The 19829-nt window shown below is 44.8% G+C and overlaps 2 protein-coding genes across 9 annotated transcripts in view; one reads left to right on the top strand and one right to left on the bottom strand.

Moving 5' to 3' along the window:
• Positions 1-4937, top strand: part of ARMH1 (armadillo like helical domain containing 1) — a 17158-nt gene extending 12221 nt beyond the window's left edge. For 3 of the 7 annotated variants that reach the window (XM_087730553.1, XM_087730555.1, XM_087730558.1), the window contains one exon: positions 4006-4937. In XM_087730553.1, the coding sequence (XP_087586679.1) occupies positions 4006-4176 (171 nt within the window). In that variant the 3' untranslated portion in view covers positions 4177-4937. Of the gene's footprint in view, positions 1-61; positions 274-4005 lie in introns of those variants that run through there. The other 4 variants (XM_087730559.1, XM_087730557.1, XM_087730554.1 and 1 more) reach the window with 3 other exon arrangements.
• On the bottom strand, positions 704-19829 carry KIF2C (kinesin family member 2C). 2 transcript variants are annotated; one of them, XR_015698623.1, is made up of 22 exons: positions 19510-19829; positions 19326-19420; positions 17419-17523; positions 17141-17189; positions 14685-14804; positions 13816-13932; positions 13313-13413; positions 12955-13050; positions 11694-11748; positions 11444-11606; positions 11090-11180; positions 9402-9465; positions 8124-8215; positions 7773-7915; positions 6084-6288; positions 5517-5627; positions 4947-5014; positions 3259-3361; positions 3064-3180; positions 2567-2693; positions 1846-2017; positions 704-1241 (listed from the first exon to the last, which is right to left on the bottom strand). XR_015698623.1 is itself a non-coding variant. In XM_087730552.1 (21 exons), the coding sequence occupies exons 1-21, from the start codon at positions 19571-19573 to the stop codon at positions 1165-1167; spliced, it is 2163 nt and encodes a 720-aa protein (XP_087586678.1). In that variant the 5' UTR covers positions 19574-19828; the 3' UTR covers positions 704-1164. The 2 variants fall into 2 exon arrangements, 1 of the variants encoding a protein (XP_087586678.1); XM_087730552.1 differs by lacking the exon at positions 1846-2017 and having other exon boundaries at positions 19510-19828.

Here is a 19829-nt window from a genome sequence, read left to right as displayed (position 1 = left end):
TTGTATAGCTGCATCCTGTGTTGCTGGACCCAGAGCTCACAGGGCTGTTTTGTCCTTTCAGAGACAAACCCTGGAGCGAGCTGAACAAAGAGGAAACAGAGGGCAGCAGCACATGGCTCCCATCTGTCCTCCCCCACCCTGCCCCTCTGCCTCCTCCTTCCCAGAGGACAGGTTGTGGGCAGCCACCTGCACCCAAGTCGCACACAAGGGCCGCGGCAGCACCTTGCTGCACCTGAGCCAGTGGCCAGCTTTGCACTTCTGCCCTCAAATACAGATTTTGGTGGGCTACTGAACATGTGTATTTTGTGGCATGTCACCCATGGGAAATATATGTGAAAAAATGTGAAGTAACACCCGAGGGCTATCTTCAAAGCCTAAGTAAACTCCAGTAGTACAAGGGAGTGTCACAGGGGCCTTCCTACTTACCCCACATCATAGGAGCTGAGCCACTCACTACACACTGAGCTTTGCTCAGGTGCAGGATGGGTACCCTCTCAACCAGCTTCCCCCTTGCGAGGCAAGTTTTACACAGCAGGATCTCAAAATTAAGGGACAAAATTTATTTTGAGTGATTTTTATGTAAACATTACAAGTGTAGACTTTAAAAAAGAAACTTCATCCAAGAAATCAGCCTCTCTCTACAACACCAGCCAGTCTTTAGGGGCTGTTAGACTTCATCAAAATCAGCAAGAAATATATAAGATAGAAGATAATTAAATCCAGCAACATTTATTTATCAAATTTCTTAAAATACTGATTTTTTACAGTTACTTATAGTCCATTTTCTTTCTAGAAAAGCCAGACTTGCAACAGTTTTGCAATGTTCCAAGCACATCTGGAAAGGTTGTATGTACACTAGAAAACTATACACATATATCTAGTTCTATTAGAGACGACCATTGTCACTAGCAAAGGTCCAGATGCCAGACACATCCCGCAGATGCTCAGGCCCCCCTCCCCAAGCCTTGCAGGGGTGTGTTTCTAGCACTCTGCTGAGTACCCTGACACCAGGCCATGAAGAGAGAGAGGCTGCTGTCTTCGCTGCCCTTAGGCACGCATGGCCTGCAGACACTCTACCACATTTAAAACAGGAGTTACACAAACGACTGACAAACATGCAAGACATACAGAAGACTGCTTGTGAACCAGGTTTTGCTGTATTTACTAAGGCCTCTGCCGGCTCATCTGCTTGCTGGCTTGCTCCTCCAGTTGCATGGCAGCCCCCAGGGCGTCCAGTGTTTCTGTAAAGGAAGACAGTGACAGGGTGACTGACCTGGAAGCTGGGCTGCCCAGCCCAGCTGTCCCCCTCAGCAGGGCTCTGCAGGGGCCGCAGAGGGAAGGGAACTGGGCAAGCACTGCTCAGCCAACATCAAATCCTGCCTGGTCCCACAAAGCTCTTCAGCTGTACTTGTTCATTTCTACTCATCAACAGTCTCGAGCCTGCAGTTTGCAGTTCAGACTAGATGCCACTAATCCAGCCATCCCAGAGGGCCAGATTTCCCTGGCCTGTAAGGCAGAGAGGGTAGCAGGGCACTTACTCTCGTTATCTTGTCACCACCCCTCCAAGGTGAAGGGAGGGATACAGCTATCAGGCTGCATTTGAGATGGGAGGACAGCCAGGGCTGTTTAACCTGAAGCAGTGACTTTTGTCTTAACAGTTCACTTTGATGCCACAATCTTCAGCCTCATTAAAATAAAAAACCCTCACAGCCCTGTTTTTGAGGCACAGACTACACCAGCTGTAATAGCTCAAGGAGCAATCAACACCCAAGTTATTGCAACAGTGGCAGAAAAGTAGCAGTTACCAGCATCGCTTCCCCATCCTCAGTCAGGCAGCCAATGTACCTGGCACTCTGTTACCGTGTCTCAGCCAAGCTCACGCATCTGCCTTCCTGCCTCTCTACCACCGCTTCAACTGGCATGGTCCAAACAAAGTCAGGCAGCGCTCAGGGGCCAGGCAGCTGACATCCACCTGCACAGAGCTGGGAAGTCTCCCAACCGGGTCAGAACTGAACAGCTGGAGGGATTTTGTTGCACATTAAGTAACACCCTATGCTAAGGCACAGGCGTGCCAAACAGGTCCTGGCAGACACAGCATCTCAGTACATGCCAGGCAGACGCTTGTACTAAGCGTATGGGCATTAAGGCCTGATACCCATGAAAAGAGGAGTGGAAACAGTGGGCATACCCCTATGAATCCCTAGAAGGTGGCACTGGGACCTATTTCTCAAAGTCTGTTTTTGGCCAAGGCAAACAGTAAACTATAACACCAACGAGCCAGACCTGCACTCATCTGCTCTTGGTGGTTATTGCATTCTGCTCAAGGGAAGGCAGTTTTATATGGCAATGCAAAGCAAGTGGAAGTTACTAGCCAAACTAGTAACTTTGGAAAGTGCAGACAACAGGACATTTCAGATCTGTTCCTATGATCACCTAGGAAAGTGATCCAAACCGTAAGCTCTGCAGGAGGAGTGGGTGCTCAAACCCCCACAGGTATGCTGGTGTTACTTTCAGGTCTTTAAGAAAGATTAGTGACAGTGCTAGTCAGAGACAGGCATTAACATACCTCTGACACTAAGGAAGTTTCTTGAGCTCTCTCCTACAAAGTGCTTAGCTCTGCTCACAAAGGTCTCGAGATCATAGTCTGGTTGCTCTGTGATTCCCAGGAGGTAGTCAAGTTCAGTCATCATTCTCTATATTTACAAGGATAACAAAGATGAGAAATGGACTTTCTGGAAATTCAATTAGTTTCTTCAAATCTGGCACACCAACCAACAGAGCTGAGCTTCTACAGACCGGTACCAGTCAGTGCTCATTAGCAGCAAGTAGAGGTTGCTAGTTGGAGGGGAAGGGGGATCAGCTGGCCACAAGCACCAAAATGCCCCAGTTTAACCAGTTGGGCAGGAAACCACAGGAAAAAGTTGGCAGTGAGGAAAAAGTAACACCACCGACAGCACCTTGCAGTACAGCCCCCAGCCCACCCAGCAGCACTTGGCTCAGACAAGGCAAGGTGCTATCAGCACGTAGAAGGCAGCCTGGGCTGGGCTTGCCGCTTCCACATACCTGTCTCAGGTCTCTAAGCTGTTCTACAACCTTCTCCTCCCGTTCACTAATCTGAGTCATAGCCTCACGGAAGTTGAACATGTGGGGAGAGATATCTTCCTCCTCATACTTGGAGAGCTAGAAGAAACAGCCCAAGTAAGAATAGCAAGTTGTTCCCAGCTTTGAGATCTGTTCAGCCCCACTGCACACACGTACATTGTGACCTGAGCCTTCTCCATTGGTCTCCGTTTCACCATTCTCAGTCTCCATCTGATTCTGTGTTTCACCACCTCCGTTATGAGGGCTGAGCTCTTTCACTCTGCAACAAGAAGATTTGTCACTCAAACTCTTCTTCCAGCAGTTTCTGGGCTACAGCATCACCAAACAAATACTGCAGTGAGTCAGTGCTCAGCAAGAAACATTCAGCTGCATTTAAAGAGTTGCACATTACCACCCCCAGAACAAGCTCACGTGGGCAGAAACCTCAGAGGGCTGTGGGAAGGAAAGCAGAGAGATGTTTGTCTCCATGCCCAATCTAGGACCCCTCCTGGAGAGAAACATCCAAGTACGTAATGCTCATTGCCAGCAACGCCTTTCACAGAAGCCGTCTTCCACATGTCTGCTTGGTCTGTCATGACCAACTAAGACAACTTAATATGGGAAGAAAAGGAATAAGGTTCATTTTTTTCCCCAGAGACCCACTGTGCCAGAATAGGTCTATCATAAGGATAAAAGCCATGGCTGATGACATGGTCCTAGAGGCAGCTGTCAGATACCAGCTGGGCATTTCATTCCAGTTACTAGCATCAGCTTCATATTTCCAGTGAGGTTCAGCCTCACACCCCCTTTCTTATAGCTTAACTTGCCGTGTGCACTGGCTAAGAAGCCAATAGGCCCAACTCAAGACTAGAATCTTACTGAAGCACGCTAAGTCAGATGTTGCATTTTGTCCTGTACTTTCAGGTGAGCAGAAATGACTGTCGCCCAGAAGAAAAAAATGCAACTTCAGTCCAGAACCAAATCTGGGAATCTGCCAAGATTCACGGTGTTCCTGAATGCTTACGACAAGAATTAGCATACATCCTTTCAGAGTGTGGAATGCTTTCCAGGAAGGAACCAAGCAGCCTTTTGTGAACTAAATGAAGGAAAGCTACCAAGCCTGAAATGTGCAAGTGTCATCTTGTTAACATATGACAAAAGTGACAGTCTCTTTACTTGTCACCTCACCGGAGAGGTGTAGAGGCATGTAAAGCAGAGACCGGGAGGCACTCACTGCTCTATCGCACAGGTTCCAGGTATCAGCAAGACCCCCAGGGAAACCTGGGGCTCAGTCCCTGCAAATCTACCCTGCCCTGCAGGTAGCCAAGGTTAACCACGGGGCACTCAAAACACACACTCCCACCATCTGCTTCAAGGCATTTGAGTTCTCCAGGTCCTTCAGATTTTGCCCAAAATCTCCAAGGTGCCATACCCTATTAGTTCATATCAAAAGTCCATCAAGAACACCAAGTGGTTTGTGTCATCTGCAAGGGCCATGTCAGGGACACATTCTTAGCACACCTCTTACAGATGGGACCCAAAGTACTACAAAGAGTAAAGGGCACAGAGGTAACCATTCAGGACAGAGCAGACTCCCTACAGAAACCAGGGCAGTCTGAATTCTAGCATGAGAGCCTCCTCTGAGGAAAGGAGACATTAGTCACAGTTTAATACAATCTCTATTATGTCTCACACAGAGAACAACCAGGTTAGTTTCATAAGCCAGCTCTAAGATCACTCGCTGCTAACAAACAACTTCCAAACTGCCATTACAGGCGGTGACAAGAGAACTTTCGGTCAGAATAAAAGCAGCCAAAACTCCTTCTGCAACAAGAGTAGAATCCCCAGGTCAGAAAGGCCATTACCTGTCAGCGTATCTCAGCGTGTTTAAGGTGTACTCGCACGAACTCATGCCTGGGGAAATCATTGCTATCTGCAAACAGAACAAAATACCTCAGTGACTCCCACAACTGACTTTTGCTCATGATAATGGTCCTACAGATCTCACGAGGCAGCTGGGACATCTTAAAGCAAAGGGCCAGAGTTGAGACATTCTGTCAAGTCCATTTTTCTTTGCAACTTCTATAGGACATGCCAGTGGCCCTCTATCCAGCTTTCCACTGGCTTTGTGTGCACCCACTGTGCTGCACCCTCCACAGGAAGCAAAGCCCTTTGAGAGCACACCAGGCTCTGCTGCAGACTCACTGCGTGAAAGTAACTTCTGCAGCCCTGCTTCTACTGGGGCTGGGCAAAGCTCACCAGTTTTTGATCTAAGTCACCATGGGTGAGTGGAAGAGGAAAACTGTATGACTTCTTTGCAGAGAATTGAAGCTTTCCGACTTCAAGGTCCCCTCACTCTAGAAGGGCATGCAGCTGTTTGGTCAAATTGCAGAACCCATAAGCAGCATGTGTGTTTGTGCCATGCGCACACTCACCATACAGGTCCTTGAGTTTGTTCCTATGAAAGAGTCTCTTAGCACCTGCGTCAGCTTGCTCTCCCGGAAAGGGGTATGAGATTTGTTCTGCCCTAAAGCTCGGATACATTCCTGAGAAAAGACAAGTCTTGTGAATGCAATATCTGCATCTCTTCTCAAACAGCTCTGCAAGCTATCAACCACCAATTGCTGGTAAATGCAACAGGCTGGAGAACGGCCATCTCTATTGCTCTGTAAATATTTCATAGCCTTTTAAATATACTCAAGGTATTTGACTGTCACAGGACAGCTAGTATATCCATTATATGTAAAAAAAAAAAGACAACTTGAACAAAGCTTGAAATGGCTGTACCAGTGTCTGGCCTGAGAAGACTGCACTGCTTTCCTGGAAACATTCTAAATGGAAGTATACACCATTTTTAGGGTTGTTAACATACCAAACTAGGATTTTTTTTTTTTTTGGCTGTTCTTTTCCCTTGCACTGGAAAGAAACAGAACAGTTAACCCCTGAGTTGAACAGAATCCATGCGTTGATTAGCACTATTTGCTCCTGGAGCTATAGCTCACCTTCAAAGCCAGCAAGCTCTTATTGATTTCTGCACCTTCCATTCGTGTCTGCCGATCCGCACTAGATGTGTCTGCGCCCCTCTCATTTCCTGCCAAATCCACCAAGGAAAATTTGCCAAGCTGTTTCCCTCTTCGGCGTAGTATGATTTGGAAGCAGGCGTGTGACCGCGAAGAGCTAGTGTTCGCAAAAGTCTGCCCAGATGTCCTACAGCAAAGATGAAAACAAGCGTTAGAATTGTGTCACAGAAGACGCAACAGGTCCCAACAACACTAGACAAGACCTGCAGCCATTCAATTAAGTTGTTTAACCTCCCCAGTTTTATCCCACACATTAATACCTCAAGTTTGCATGAATTATGGAATTACCTCTGATATAAGAGTACAGAAGGACTGCTGTAAAAAATATGAACCTGTACCCCAGTTGCAGAGATTTAAGGCTATTTAATCTGCCTGGCTCAACTCAGCCAGCCTACAGCAGAATGCCTTTCTGACTGCTAATGCCTTACATGCAGTGCTGAAGGGATGTTTTCCAGCTCCAAATGCACCTCCCTGCCTCAGGGCAGGCCACATGTCATTCTCCTAATGCATCTGCCGTCACACAGTAAGCTCAGTCAAGCTCCCCACTAAACAGCATTAGCTGTGCTAGCACGTTACAATCACATTAAATCCCCTTCTCCAGCCAAGCTAGCTTCGTACTTTACCTCTGCTGTGCAACTGCACCTGCCCCATCACTGCAAGACACAGACTGGAGTCTTACAAGTTACCATAAACCTCCCTGTGACCTTCACCATCATTTATTCCCTGAGAAGGCTGGCAGGTTCACTGCCCCACCTGCATCCCTGCTGCTGGGGGAAAGGGAGGGAGGTTGTCCAAAAGTGAGGCAGGAGTCTGAAATGTTAAACAGTTCTTGGCTGAACTGTCAGCCAAAAAAGCATGCACAGCAGAGTCCTGAATGAGCTTTCAGGATGTGCATATCTGCACACGCAGTGCAATACAGAAGCCAAGGAGTTCTGATTTGCCTAGTAATGTTTCCACAGCAGGTGCAACTTAACCAAGGCAGATAAGACACAGATTTTGGCTCCTGATTACAGATACCGGTACAATGGTAGAGTTGCCCTGACCACAGCCTTCCTGCCAGGACAATGAGCCAAGCCTACAGCTGTCCCTTGGCATGTGCTCTCAAGGATTCTTTAGCAAGATCCCCAAATGACATGCAGCATTTTTGTTGCCATTGGAATAGCTCATCTGGCCTGCAGTTAAGCAAAAGCATTTTTGCAACTGTAGGTTGATGCCAGCTGCTCTTCCTTGATCTTACAAGCCCACAGGGAGCTACTTGTGCCCTTGTAAACTAGCTGATACTTCTAGAAAGCAGCTAGACTGCTCAGTTTAGCTGTGGCACCAGTGCAGCCATCTCCTCATGTGATTTTTTTCTCTATTCTTGGAATTACATGAGGACATATGGACTATGAACTCTGACCTGCTCTATGGAAAGGTGGCTAAACCCATCCCTGCTAGCCCTTTATTCTGTAACATCTTCCTCTATTCATGCAGAGGTGCTGCTCAGTGCCTGCCTGTTACTGGGAACAACAAGCTCCTGTTTAAGTCTCAAAGCACCAGCTACAGACATTATATATTTTTTGTAGACACGGAGGCAAACCAGGACTTCTTATTAGTTTTAAGGCACCAAACCTGCAGGCACTGCCCATCTCAATCATTCTGATGACATCCTCAGCACAGCCAACTTGTCTCTCTTGGAGGCCAACAACCTGAACCTGCTGCTTGCCATCCTCCAGGACTCGAAGCTTTGCCTTCTTATTCAAGAGGTCAAACACCTATATTCAGGAAACAAGATAAGGCAAATCTGAACAAGGTCTCCTTGTAAGTACTTCGTGCTGTCTTTACAGCCTTCCAGTTCCATTCCAAACACACCAAGAATACACTATATAGAACTATAGAAACTAGTAAGTTTCACTCAGATACTTACAAAAGTTGCAGCCAAAGTCATCAGGTCAAGATTTAAAAAAAGAAAAGTCTTCTTACCTTTCCATTGTATATTTCAAAGAAAGTCACATAGACTTCCAGGTCCTGACTCCTGTACCTGGGCTGGTTTAGAAGGAGGAAGACATCTTGTGCTAGTGAGGAAAGGCAGGAGTTTATTTAACACATATATATACACACATATATTCTAGTTGCAACTTGATCTGCTTTCAAATATTGCGCAGCCATAAGGCAGTGTCTAGCAGATGAATGACAGTCATGCTAAACAAATGCTAGTGGAACCATTAGTGCTGTGCTGGAGAACAGTTTCAGCAGCATCCTCATCCAGGGTCTGAAAACATGGGGATACGGAAATTTCTGCTGCTAATGTCACCCACAGACAGCAATCCTTACTGATCTGGGGGAACACTAGGATCGGCCATTGTTTCAGGACTGCCTGAAACAAAGTCATGTATTTGTGTTTCAAGTGGTTCTTGTGGAAAGCCTAGATAACATGCATCCCTGAGCATCTGCATTGCTGCTGCTTGGAGAAAATATACCAGATTAGTTGACCCTTTGGCTGGATCCAGTGCAGCTTCTCACAATTAGGCTTCAGACTTTGAAAAGAGTTTGAGCTGAAAAGCAAAGACTTTCCTTCAGGGCCAGTCATAACTAATTTTCAGAGACTAGCAAATAGTTGCTCTTCTTTCAACTGCCTTGCTACACACACAGAGACTAGTTTCACAATATGCCTTTCTAAAGGGAAGGTAGAAGAAGTCAGGACTCGTGGTGCTTTCTAGGCATTATATCAAGGAGGAACTTCTAAGCATCTCTTTTCTGAAATCATTTTGTATGTGCTAGGTTTTTTGCATCCAATGCTTACGAGAAGAAACATAACACATACATTCATAAACTTTCTGTATAACAAGCTTTATATCAGAAATGGGTAGGGTTGTGTTGCATTCAAGTCAGGTATTTCCAAACACCATCCTTAGTATGAGACAAAAAGCAAAGCAGAAGAATCCAAATTGAATGGTTCAGCTCAGCAAATGCCAAACTCAGAACTATGTCATCTCTCTGCCTCAAACACAAATACCTGCTGGTGAATTAAGTGTGGATCTAGAAACTCACAGGCTGGATGGAAAATATTTTGTGAAACTGATTAAAAAAATACTTATACCTCCTGCAACCAACACCGCTACTTATTACTGAAAACACAAATACTTCATGTATCTTTTACTGGAAACATTTATTTTAAGTAACCACACAAAACCAGATCTTATCTATTTAAGAAAAACAAGCAGTAATTTGATTTTCGTATCTAAAGAAGAATCAACTTACATGCAAAAGCATATATGCCCTTTGAGGCATCCTGTGCTCTCCCGGAGAAGTCTCCGCCCATAGTCTGTGAAAAGAAGAGGCCAGAGGTAGAGCGTGGCACAAACAAGTCAGGCTACCTGATTTTAGTCCCAAGACCATACTAGGAAGTTACCATATATATATATGCTGTGATCTCAGTGAGATGATTAGAACACAGTGCAATTCAGGATAAAATTAGTTTGCTGCTTCCTTATCAGTTCAGAAAGATCTGGACTACGCAAAGCAACAGCTGAATGCCTGTAAGGCTCTGCAGTGCAGAGTCAAAGCAGTTGTTCCTCCAAGGGGAAACGCATGGCCGTGACAGTGCAGGCAAATAGCCTCTGGTCGGAAGAAACAAAGCCTCACTTTTTAGGGTGTAGGTTGAGTAACGTTTTCACTGCTACTTCCAAAAGCTCACGTGTGATATCGAAACACATCAAACTTCTAGAGCAGACAATACCTTTAACCCCATTGACCAAGGTACCTTTTATCCCAACAAAATTTTCAGTTGGTGCTATCCTGGTGACTTGCTCTACCACTTTTATACGAAAGAGTCAGTTATTTAAAACACAACTCAATCCCATGACACATTCTCAATCTACCAGAATATGCAACACTCCAGTCTCAGGGTACAGCTACTGTCCTTGCACTAGTTCTGCACCCCAGGATCAGGAAGGGAAAGTAACTTCATTGCCTATGGTTTTAGTGCCTCACAGTTGTATTCCTGTAACGATGCTCAGATGAGCAGGTTTCTCTGCCCATGCCAGTGCAATGGAGGCAACCTATGTACAAACTTCTGTAAACTTCCAAATTTCCTTCTGGATTACTGGAAGAGATCTACAGGTCACTACATAGCACTAATGATAGGAGATCCTAGCCTAAAACTTGCCTCGAAGACTAGAATGACAGCAACTGTCTGATTACTCAAACTGACAGGCTAGCCTAGTCCAGTCCAGATCACTGTGGTTAGAAATAAAGGCTTCTTGCAGAACAACAAAACAGCAGATTTGACTCCACTATCATGCCGTGAGGGAAGTTTCCCCACTTTCCTTCCCTATAGTTTCCAGAAGAAATGTTAAAAAGACAACACAGTTGAAAATTTAGAGCAGATTACCCTTGAGATAGAAAACAATCTTCAGGTCTCTTGAAACTGCAACTGGTAGACTGGAAGGAATAGTTAGAAAGTGAACGCACTAATTTGCCCACTTCACAAACAATTCCAGATCACTTAAATGTTTATATGCAACAAGAGGCTTATTCTTACATAATCACTAAAGTCTTTGGAACGCCTCCAAGCTCAAAACACAACACAGACAACGGCCTTTGTCTCAGGTGTAGGCTAATAGCCCCACTTTGCAGACTGGAGTTCAGCAGCAACAGCCATTTGAGGCAAGGAATAGCCATGGGTAACACTAACATGTCAGGACATCCTAAGTCTTTAAAAAAGCCACCTGGGGGGGATTTTAGTACGATTTTCCTCACAACGTCAAAGAAAACCCGCTAATATGTAAAACTACAGAAAAAGAGGATTAACAACTCAAAGTATTAGCTTTAAGACAGTGAAACCAAGATCCAGACTCCTTATACAATCCTACTCATTATCAACATCAAGGAGCCTTAAAATACTTTAGAGAAAGCTAGAAAATTTGAGACCTTTGAGAAAAACTTACATGTGTCTTGCCACTGCCTGTCTGGCCATATGCAAAGCATGTCGCCTTCCCACCCTCAAAGATGGTCTCTACAAGAGGTCTAGCAGTGAACCTGGATATTCAGAAGGTAAAAGACAATTAAGGCAAGCATTTCACACCCTGCTTCATCTGTTTTCCTTAAAAAAAAGCAAATAAAAACAAATCCTTAGGAAATCAGCAAGACCATGACAAAAATAAGCTTTAGACTTTTCAGTCCTTTGTTTCCCTCCAAAAAGAACTTCAATATTAATTTCAGGTAGCAGTTTCTTTAAGCCAGGATGCCATCTAGCCATGCTTTTGTCTTGAAAGTCATTCCCAATGAGAAGAAAGCATTACCTGTATACCATTTCATTAGACGAGGATTCATCAAATGAAAAATCAAATCTAAACGCCTGGGTTTCAAGGTATTTTGTTAGGTCCACTTTCTGCTTTGGCTCATGCACCAGCAGGACACACTTGCTCGGAACAGTAATCACATCACATTCCTTTTTTAGAAGTTCTGTTGACAGAAAAAGACCCTCAGTTTTAACAAGAATAAGCAATGTCAAACTGCTCCAAGACAGAGCTGCTTTGTCAGTACACTCACCTTGTTTATTGAGAGGGCGCTTCCTCACACAGACACAAATCCTATGTTCTTCTATCTAAAAGAAAAGTAAGAAAACAAGTAATAATTTCCCAATTACACCCACACCAACTTAATATTACAGAGAGAAAGATGCAATGCTCCCTCACATCTACTTTTCTGTACGCTGATCAGTTGCCTCTGCTACGGATCAGACCCACTCATGCAGGGATGGATGAAAGTCTTCAAGTCCCCTCAGTGCAAAAGAAACACTACAAAAAATTGATGTTGACATAGCGTGCTCCAACATATCAGGTAGAAATGCTGCTATGCTACAGAAAGTGCCCCAAATATTCTGTATCAGAGTTAGTAAGAAGTTTAGTCCTTGGCCAGCTTTCCAGCAAAATCTGTGATATCAATACTGCAACTATGGCCAAATTCAGGCAAATTATTATTTTAATTTACCCCAGAGGTATTTTTTGACCTGGAGTTCTTTACTGATGCAGTAAGTTTAGCTATTTGTGCAGCACAGCTACACGTCACTTGAGTTTGGGAAAGTGCATGTTCCATGGGGCAAGGCACAAAGCAGAAGACAACAAACTCCTCTTGAGTCGTGCAGCGATACATACACAAGCAGCTGGGTGTCAGCCCCGGAGGATGCAGGCACACAAACCACCTAGTGTTCGAAGCTAGTCCACACGTACTTTTTTTCTTCGAACTTAAATGCTGTCATTTTTCACTGACCATAACAAGGCTTTTACTAGACAAGGACTACTTGTTCTCAGGTATTCTACCTCCATAATTGCTGAAGATATCAACTGAGCCTGATTTTTTCTAGTTTTTGACCTCTACTTTTGCTCCTCTGCTTTTTGAGCTAGTTTAACATTATTTAATATAACTTACATATGATAACAATTTCTGTTATAAGGCAACAGTCCATTTTAAATTATACCTATACCCACAACAAGCTAAGCTACTATGTAATAGGCTCTGCCATTTACAAGCACTGAAAAAATACTGATGTTATCACACAGATCACTGCATGGTAATTGTTGAAGTGCAAGCTCTTCACTAGTGACATATGCAAAGTAATGCAAGGCAGCTTAGCCCTAAATAGGGGAGGCCAGTGATCTCACACATACTGCCAGGTGCCTCAAGATCACAATATGCTCAGAGGATTTCCAAGGTGCAGTGATGCACTAAATTGCTCGTATGCCAAAATCTTCAGTACAAAATAAAGTAGTCTGTCTACAGGCTACAGTTAGTAGCCTCAGTATTTACTTACTGGGTCAGTTATAGATATTGGCTGGCAGTCTAAAGTTGCTCTGAATTCCTTGATCATCCGTGCAAACTCCCAGTTTGGACAGCTGCTGTCAAATTCCTGCATGGAAAAACCATGGATGTGAAGGTAACTAACCTGTTACAGCAAAAAAACCCCAAAGTGTACTAAGCAATCAGCTGTACACAATTAGAAATATTTCACTTAAAGGCCACGAGATTCAGAACTTTCTGAAACTAGAATCAATCTATCCTTGTGTACGGCTTCGTAAGAACAAAGCCTGTCCAAAATGTTTTAGTTTCAACTATTGTGATGCACTATGCTATAGAATTTCCCCTTCCTGGTGTATTGTAGAGTACTCCACCTGTGCACGTTTTGCCCTGATTTCACTAATTTGAGCTCTCTTTTCTTCTCTCTTGTTTTTCATTTTCTCCATCTCTTTCACGATGTTAGATCCTCTCCGAACTAGATAAAACAAAAACATTACCTTGGATTAAATTTTCATACTAGGTTTTAAGCACAATACAAATATTTCAACTTTTCCAGGTTGCTGACAGACTAACTTGTGCAGGAAACAATCGTCTTCAGAAGAATGGTCATTAATTTTGCAGCACTTCCTTCCCAAACCAGATCTACCTACCTACCACAAACTACCTAGCAAACCCCACTGCCACTCTAAAGGCAGCATTTCTGAGGAGATACCACTATAACAGAATTATACATTTGTAATAAAAAACGCTCAAGATATTCGGTCTTACTGCCAAAGCCACCTTTTCAAAGCTTTAGTCTTGGAGTATGCAAAGCAGCAATCACATAGTGATGCATTGCTGACTGGCAAGTCAGTTCTTACCCACTGCTCCCTGGTACCTGGGCTCACTGAAGAGCTCATTCTAGCAGCAGGCAGATGATCCTCTGCATTTCCATTTACATTTGTCAGCGAGGCTTCTGGAGCACAGCTCAGCCTGCTAGTCCTGGTTCGGCCAGCTGCAAAAGGAAGCCAGACCAAACCCAATAATTAGATCCCGAAGATCAAGAATAATTTTGTCATTTGTAAAGCCTCACAGACCACAGGCATTCCTCAACTCTGATTCTGGATCAGGAGAGAGAACTAGCTAAAACCTGTGATAAGTGTGCAAATACTTTTTTAAATCCTTTGCTGATCACCAGCTTTAATTCAAAGCTACAAACCAAGGCCACACCGATTAGATAAGAATTTACTATCTAGCCTCTCATTTTGATGTCTGTGCAGAACTTAATACACAAGGTATGCCCTCAGCTATTCATAGGCAAGGTCTGGTAAAGACACAAAACTACAATTTCATAATTCAAGTAGGCTCAAGTTCTTGCTTTACTCAACCAGTATAGATAAAACTACTACCAGTATAGCTACAGAGTGTGTTGTCAGCAGTATTAAGGCACTTCTCTTACCACTCTAGCCCTGTGAATGCCACTTTATGCTGTTAAGCAGACATCACGTCCACCCACACGCACAACCACAGCTCTCTGGCTAATAAAGCACATCATTATTCAACAACATTGTTTCCAAAGTCCTTTGAGAACTCCTTCAGGTAGGACCCCTGGATATTTACATAGTGGCAGACCTCTAGGTCTCTCTTGTTTTATACACGAAGGGGTAGAGGTTGCTCTTCCCCCTGGGATTTGCAGTTTACCTAATTAAATGCATCCAAAGCATCTTGCTTCATAGTAAGAATTCACTGAGCTCTTTCTCCACTCACCAGGAACTGATGAATTGGTTTTGGTTTGTGTAGAAGTGCGGGGATCCACCCTCATCTCATTTTCCTGGAGGCTGCACTGAGATTCTGTGATAACAGACATCCTGGAACGGCCAGGAACAGCTTTGGAAACACGAATTCAAGGTCAGCATCATGCCTCAGACACTCAGACATTTGCAATTAAATCAAGTGCTCACAAAATGCAGAACAGTGGGGAACAAGGCGTGGTTAAAAGGACCATTTTCAGATCTCTGATGCATTAGCAAAGTGTGGGACAAAGCAGTGCAGGTGGGTGAAAAGCGATCATGAAGTATTCCACTACAGAAAAGCAAACAGTTCGCTCCAGATTTGTAGGTCCAGTGAATTTCCTTCAGATATTACTAAGGATTCACTAATATGGCAGTTCTAGAACCTTAATACCTAGGAAGGCAGAAGTTACAAGTCAGGGAACTGGGAAATCCTCTGAAGCTTCACACTTGCAGGGCTGTGTGCATTAAGCATTGGATGGCAACAGTAGTACTGCAGTCTGGCAACCGGTCGTGGGCAGCACCATGCCCACCATCACAGCACCCACGCACAGACTGTGTGCATGGTGCACAGTGGAGTGGGAGCTTGATAACACTAAATTCAGCCAAAAGACGCTATGTAATCACAATAGTAAATCTTTGGAAAGGGTCCTTTTGTAGGCAGTCTCCATTGTCACATGCCAAGGTATTTCTTTCACCGAGACCAAGTTGTCTGGGGAAAGGATTGCAACATGCACCTTAACAGATTTGTAAAGAAAGCAAATCTGAAAAGAAAAAAATAGAAGCATGATATGAAAGCTAGAACTGCCTTTACCTCTAGCAATTACAATATCTGTGTAATTCATATTATGAATTAATGAATTAATTCATTCCAAATTAATTATGTATTAAATAATAAATATATATTAAATAATATATTTAATATATATTAAATATATATAAATTCCAAATATGAATTAATTCATTCAATGAATTAATTCATTCCAAAAGCACTGCTCCTCTCACTTCCCTGAATGAGATGGAGACAGACACCTCCTGATCTTCTTTAATTTGTTTAGTCTAAGAACCAAAACCTGAAGCCAATGTGAGCTTTCCAATTGGTACAGTGCAGAGTTTGCAACAGGACAGATACTCACTGACACTCATGGGGTTTAGCTAGCTATAACAACAGATAATATTTGAGGAATACTGAAAACACTGCTTCTCTCTTGTACTCTGAGCAGGTCTTCAGTGACAAGACTGTGCCAATAGGAAAGGCAACAAATATTTCAGATTTGCAATTAGATTCTATGCTTCAGGAAAGCCATGACCTCTGTGAGGACATTTATTCATCAATCAGTGACTGGATTAAAACACCTTTTTTTTTTTCCAGCTGGCTATCCAGATTAACTGACCTGTCTAGAGACAGTCATGATTTTAGCACATCATTTGGCTTGCCAATTCACAAAAGTTATGGAGAGTTCTCTAGATTCAAGGAAGATCAGGATTCTCTAGTACAGAGCAGCTTTTGACATATTAAGCTGCTTTGACTACTCCTGCCTCTTCAATGCAAGGGCATTTGTTCTGTTGTCTTCTGGTACCAGCTTCCCTGTCTTGCACCACATACAGCAACAGAGGCCAGACAAGCCCAGCTGTTTTGTTTACAGATCAATTGCATGGAAAAGCACAAGTTCTGGCTAACTATGCACTTCAAGAGAATCATTAAATTAGCAGCCTCAGCATCACACAAGTGTATCACAAACCTGTGATGCTGCCGCTTGCAAGTCAAAAAGCCAAGAGTCAACTAATAAGCTAAAAGAAGGCAGAATACGTGGGAGTTTTCTAACTCCCGACACCTCAAGAAAAACAACTCCTCAGCAATCCCACACTCTGACATCTCTATCTTCTCTTCTGGCTTTGCTCAAAACATCGTACTGACATACAGGCGTTGAGCTAGGGCACACCAGCTGGCACTTCGGCTGCCTGGTCTGAAATGTCTCCAAGGATAAAGCTCTAGTTATTGTCTGGGGGACTGCTTGCAGAGGAGACATCCATTTGTCACCACTATTTCTTTCTTGCCCTTTCCACTCTCATTTTGACACTTTTAATCTTAATAACTGCCACTTACCTTTTCTTGTTTGTGGCATTTGCAAAGCTCCATACGAAACTTTAAAACTCACTGCAACAGTAACTGCCTAGTGACATTTAAAGCAGAATCAAGGAATAACTACAGCAATGCTGCGGAAAAGGGCAACACATCAACAAACTCCAGCTCACAGGAACAGGACAGCAAGCTGTTAGCAAAGTTTCTGCACTCAGGAGTCCAAGTATGCATTGGTATGAACCAGTACGGTCTTTATTAGCATTGCCTGAATAAGCAGCTTTATGATGCGCTCAGCTAGAAGACCACCACTGTTTCACAGGGATATAGCAGAGAAAAGAACATTTTCTCACCTTCCCGCGGAGCAGGAATTTTTGAAAGGGTTGTTCTACGCTTCTGTTTCTGAAAAACAATAACTGCTGTAAGCAATTGGGAATAAGCTGCAAACACCTAGCACAGACTTGAAGACAACATTGATACAGCAAGGATTTCTGACCCAAGTCTACCTATGAGACAGAAAAGACAAGTTAGAGATCTCAAACTGTAAGACTGAGGGTATTATTTATAACAAGACCTATGCTGCTGACACTTTAGTACCTTAGGAGAGACTAAATCACTTTAAAGCACTTACCTGTACAGTTACATTTTCTTGCAAAGGAAGGTTCTCTTTCACATCTGCAGCAGGTAGTTCTTCTGACAACTCAGGATTTATTGTTATCACATCATCAATGTCAATCTACAAGAGCAAAGGCAGGATGTTAGAGAGTGGGATATTGCTGCCACCACCTACTGCATTTTTTTCTTTTTTTAACCTTGACTTTCAGTACAGGCAAACAAACCTCACCCACTGCCTGCCAAAAGTTAAGTTAAAATTGCCTGGAAGGGCAAGACAGTAGTTCATATTCCCTTTCAGTAGTCTCAGATGTCCAAATATGCTAGAAGAAACGTGCCAGTTAAGCCATTTACCCTCATCTGCCAAACACCATGCAGCTCTGCAGGTGCCCCAGAGCACTTCCGAAGAGATGGGCAAAGCACATTTGGCATCAACTGCTTTAATCTCTTACTGCTAATCTTAGTAAATCTCAGCTGCTCTGTGACTTCTGTGCTAGGAGAGCATTAAGTGTTTACTGTGCGATTGCACCTACCGAAATAAACTTCAAAGAGCTGCTTAGACCTTGGGAAATGAAGGATTCGGCATTTAATCCACAAGTCAATTCACCTGCATTCTCACTTGCTACTGCAAGCGATTTCACCTTGGGCCAGCTACCGTCTCCTGCCTGGCCCTCCAGTTAAGTCATAATCCTGCCTCCACCGCATTCTGCGGCGCCCTGGCACAGGCAGCTGCAGGGCAGGGGGAGCGAGGGGGGCAGGCAGCCAAGGGCAGGCTCAAGCACAAAAAGGCAGTAGCGCTCTCAGTTCAGTTTTTCAAACCTAACCCTGCAGGAAAGGTTGAAAGCACAGGTACACAAAAACTCTGGTATCGCAGCAGCTTGCGCTGGAATTCACCTAACAAAGCAACACAAGCACCACTCCAGGAAGTTCCTGAGTTCTCAATTAACTTTTAAATTACTTAAATAAAACAAGAGTCGATAAAATGAGCAAAAACAAGTAGGTGAACGTCTGTAAAATGTGGAGATACCACATTCTAACATAAGAAAAGTAATCTATAAAATTTGATTTATATGGAATCTTTAAGTATCTAATCAGAAAGTGAATTAGCTCAGAAACACATGTATGTGGACAATATAATACATACTAACGGTGTATAAGAAAATTTGCTGGTTTTTGAATTGTTTTCATAGAGTTTTACTATTATAGGACATACAATTTAGCCAATTATACCTGAATGTGCAAATGTTGCATATTTGAAGGCAGCATGCACAGGAACGGTATGAGATCCAATCTCAAAGAGCCAGCCAAGAGCTACTTTAAGATTTTTAACTAAACTCTAGAGTACAGGTTACCAGAGAAACAGAGCGGACAAGCAGGTTTGCTCCGTTACTAAAGGAGATTTTGTTAAGTGTCAGGACTTCAGCCACATCAGCCTCAAGTGCCCCAGGTTCCCTTCCTGAGAACCTCCCAGAGCATTTATTTTACACCAGCACAGAGACTGGAAATCAAACTGAGCCCTCTTCACACAGCACCTTATTAATGGCACACGAAGCCTTAAGGAAAGCCTGAAGGCCGTTGCTAGAGACACAAAAAGCCAACAGACAGCCCCCGGAGCTGGGAAAACGAGGACTTTGGGGCATTCAAAATCACTAGCCAACAGTGCGAGCGAGAGGTCCGCCATCCAGCCCCTTGTTCGCCCTCAACGGTTCGGACCCCGCTTCAGTACCGCTCCGCTGGGCCCACAGCGAGCCTAACTCTCACATCGTCCCCTTACACGCCTGTTTCATCGCTTTAACCACACACAACGTTAAGATAAGCCCAGAACTGCATCAGCTGCAGGGAAAAGCGTTGCTCACGCGGAGCCCGGCCGGCGGGGCGGAGGAGCGGGCTGCGGCCTGAGCACGGCCCGGGCGGGCCCTCACTCACCTCCTTGCCCTTGGTGGCGCCGTCCTCGGACCACTCCACCGACACGGAGGACCGCCCCACGTTCACCGTCTTCACCACCGCCTTGTGGATCAAGCCTGAAAGAGGCCGGCGTTGAGACCCAGGGCCCGGTCGCCCGGGGCCGCCCCGCGGGGCCGCGACCCCCCCCCCGCTGCCCGCCCCTCACCGTTGCTGCGCTGGATGTTGATGGCGCGGCCGGGACAGATGTGGCGGTAGAGGCGGGAGTCCATGGCGGGGGCGCGAGGAGAGCAGCGGCGCCACCTCCCCTCCCAGCAGCGAAGCGAAGGCCCGGGCAACCGCCGCCGATTTAAACCCCGCGCGCCGGCGTGCCGCGGGGCCTACCGGGAAACACCGGCGAGCGGAGGACTACGTCTCCCAGCACGCTTTGCGCGCGCGGCCGCCTACAGCTCCCGGCGTGCCCCGGGGCGCAGCCCAGGACTGCGGCTCCCGGGGGGCGGGGGAAGGCCCGCCGCGGCCCCGAGGGCG

Source organism: Nipponia nippon, unplaced genomic scaffold, assembly GCF_047370975.1.
Source record: "Nipponia nippon isolate SJK-2023a ecotype South Korea unplaced genomic scaffold, ASM4737097v1 scaffold_5, whole genome shotgun sequence".
Classification (NCBI taxonomy): domain Eukaryota; kingdom Metazoa; phylum Chordata; class Aves; order Pelecaniformes; family Threskiornithidae; genus Nipponia; species Nipponia nippon.
This window is presented reverse-complemented; position numbering and strand designations above follow the sequence as displayed.

Coding starts and splice junctions, on each gene's coding strand:
- KIF2C (XM_087730552.1), bottom strand. CDS start 19,573: ATGGACTCCCGCCTCTACCGCCACATCTGTCCCGGCCGCGCCATCAAC. Junction 6,289..7,772: donor GAGATGGGCAGTGCCTGCAG/GTTTGGTGCCTT, acceptor TCTTTGCTGTAG/GACATCTGGGCAGACTTTTG. Junction 3,181..3,258: donor GAGAAGGCTCAGGTCACAAT/GTACGTGTGTGC, acceptor TGTTTCTTCTAG/CTCTCCAAGTATGAGGAGGA.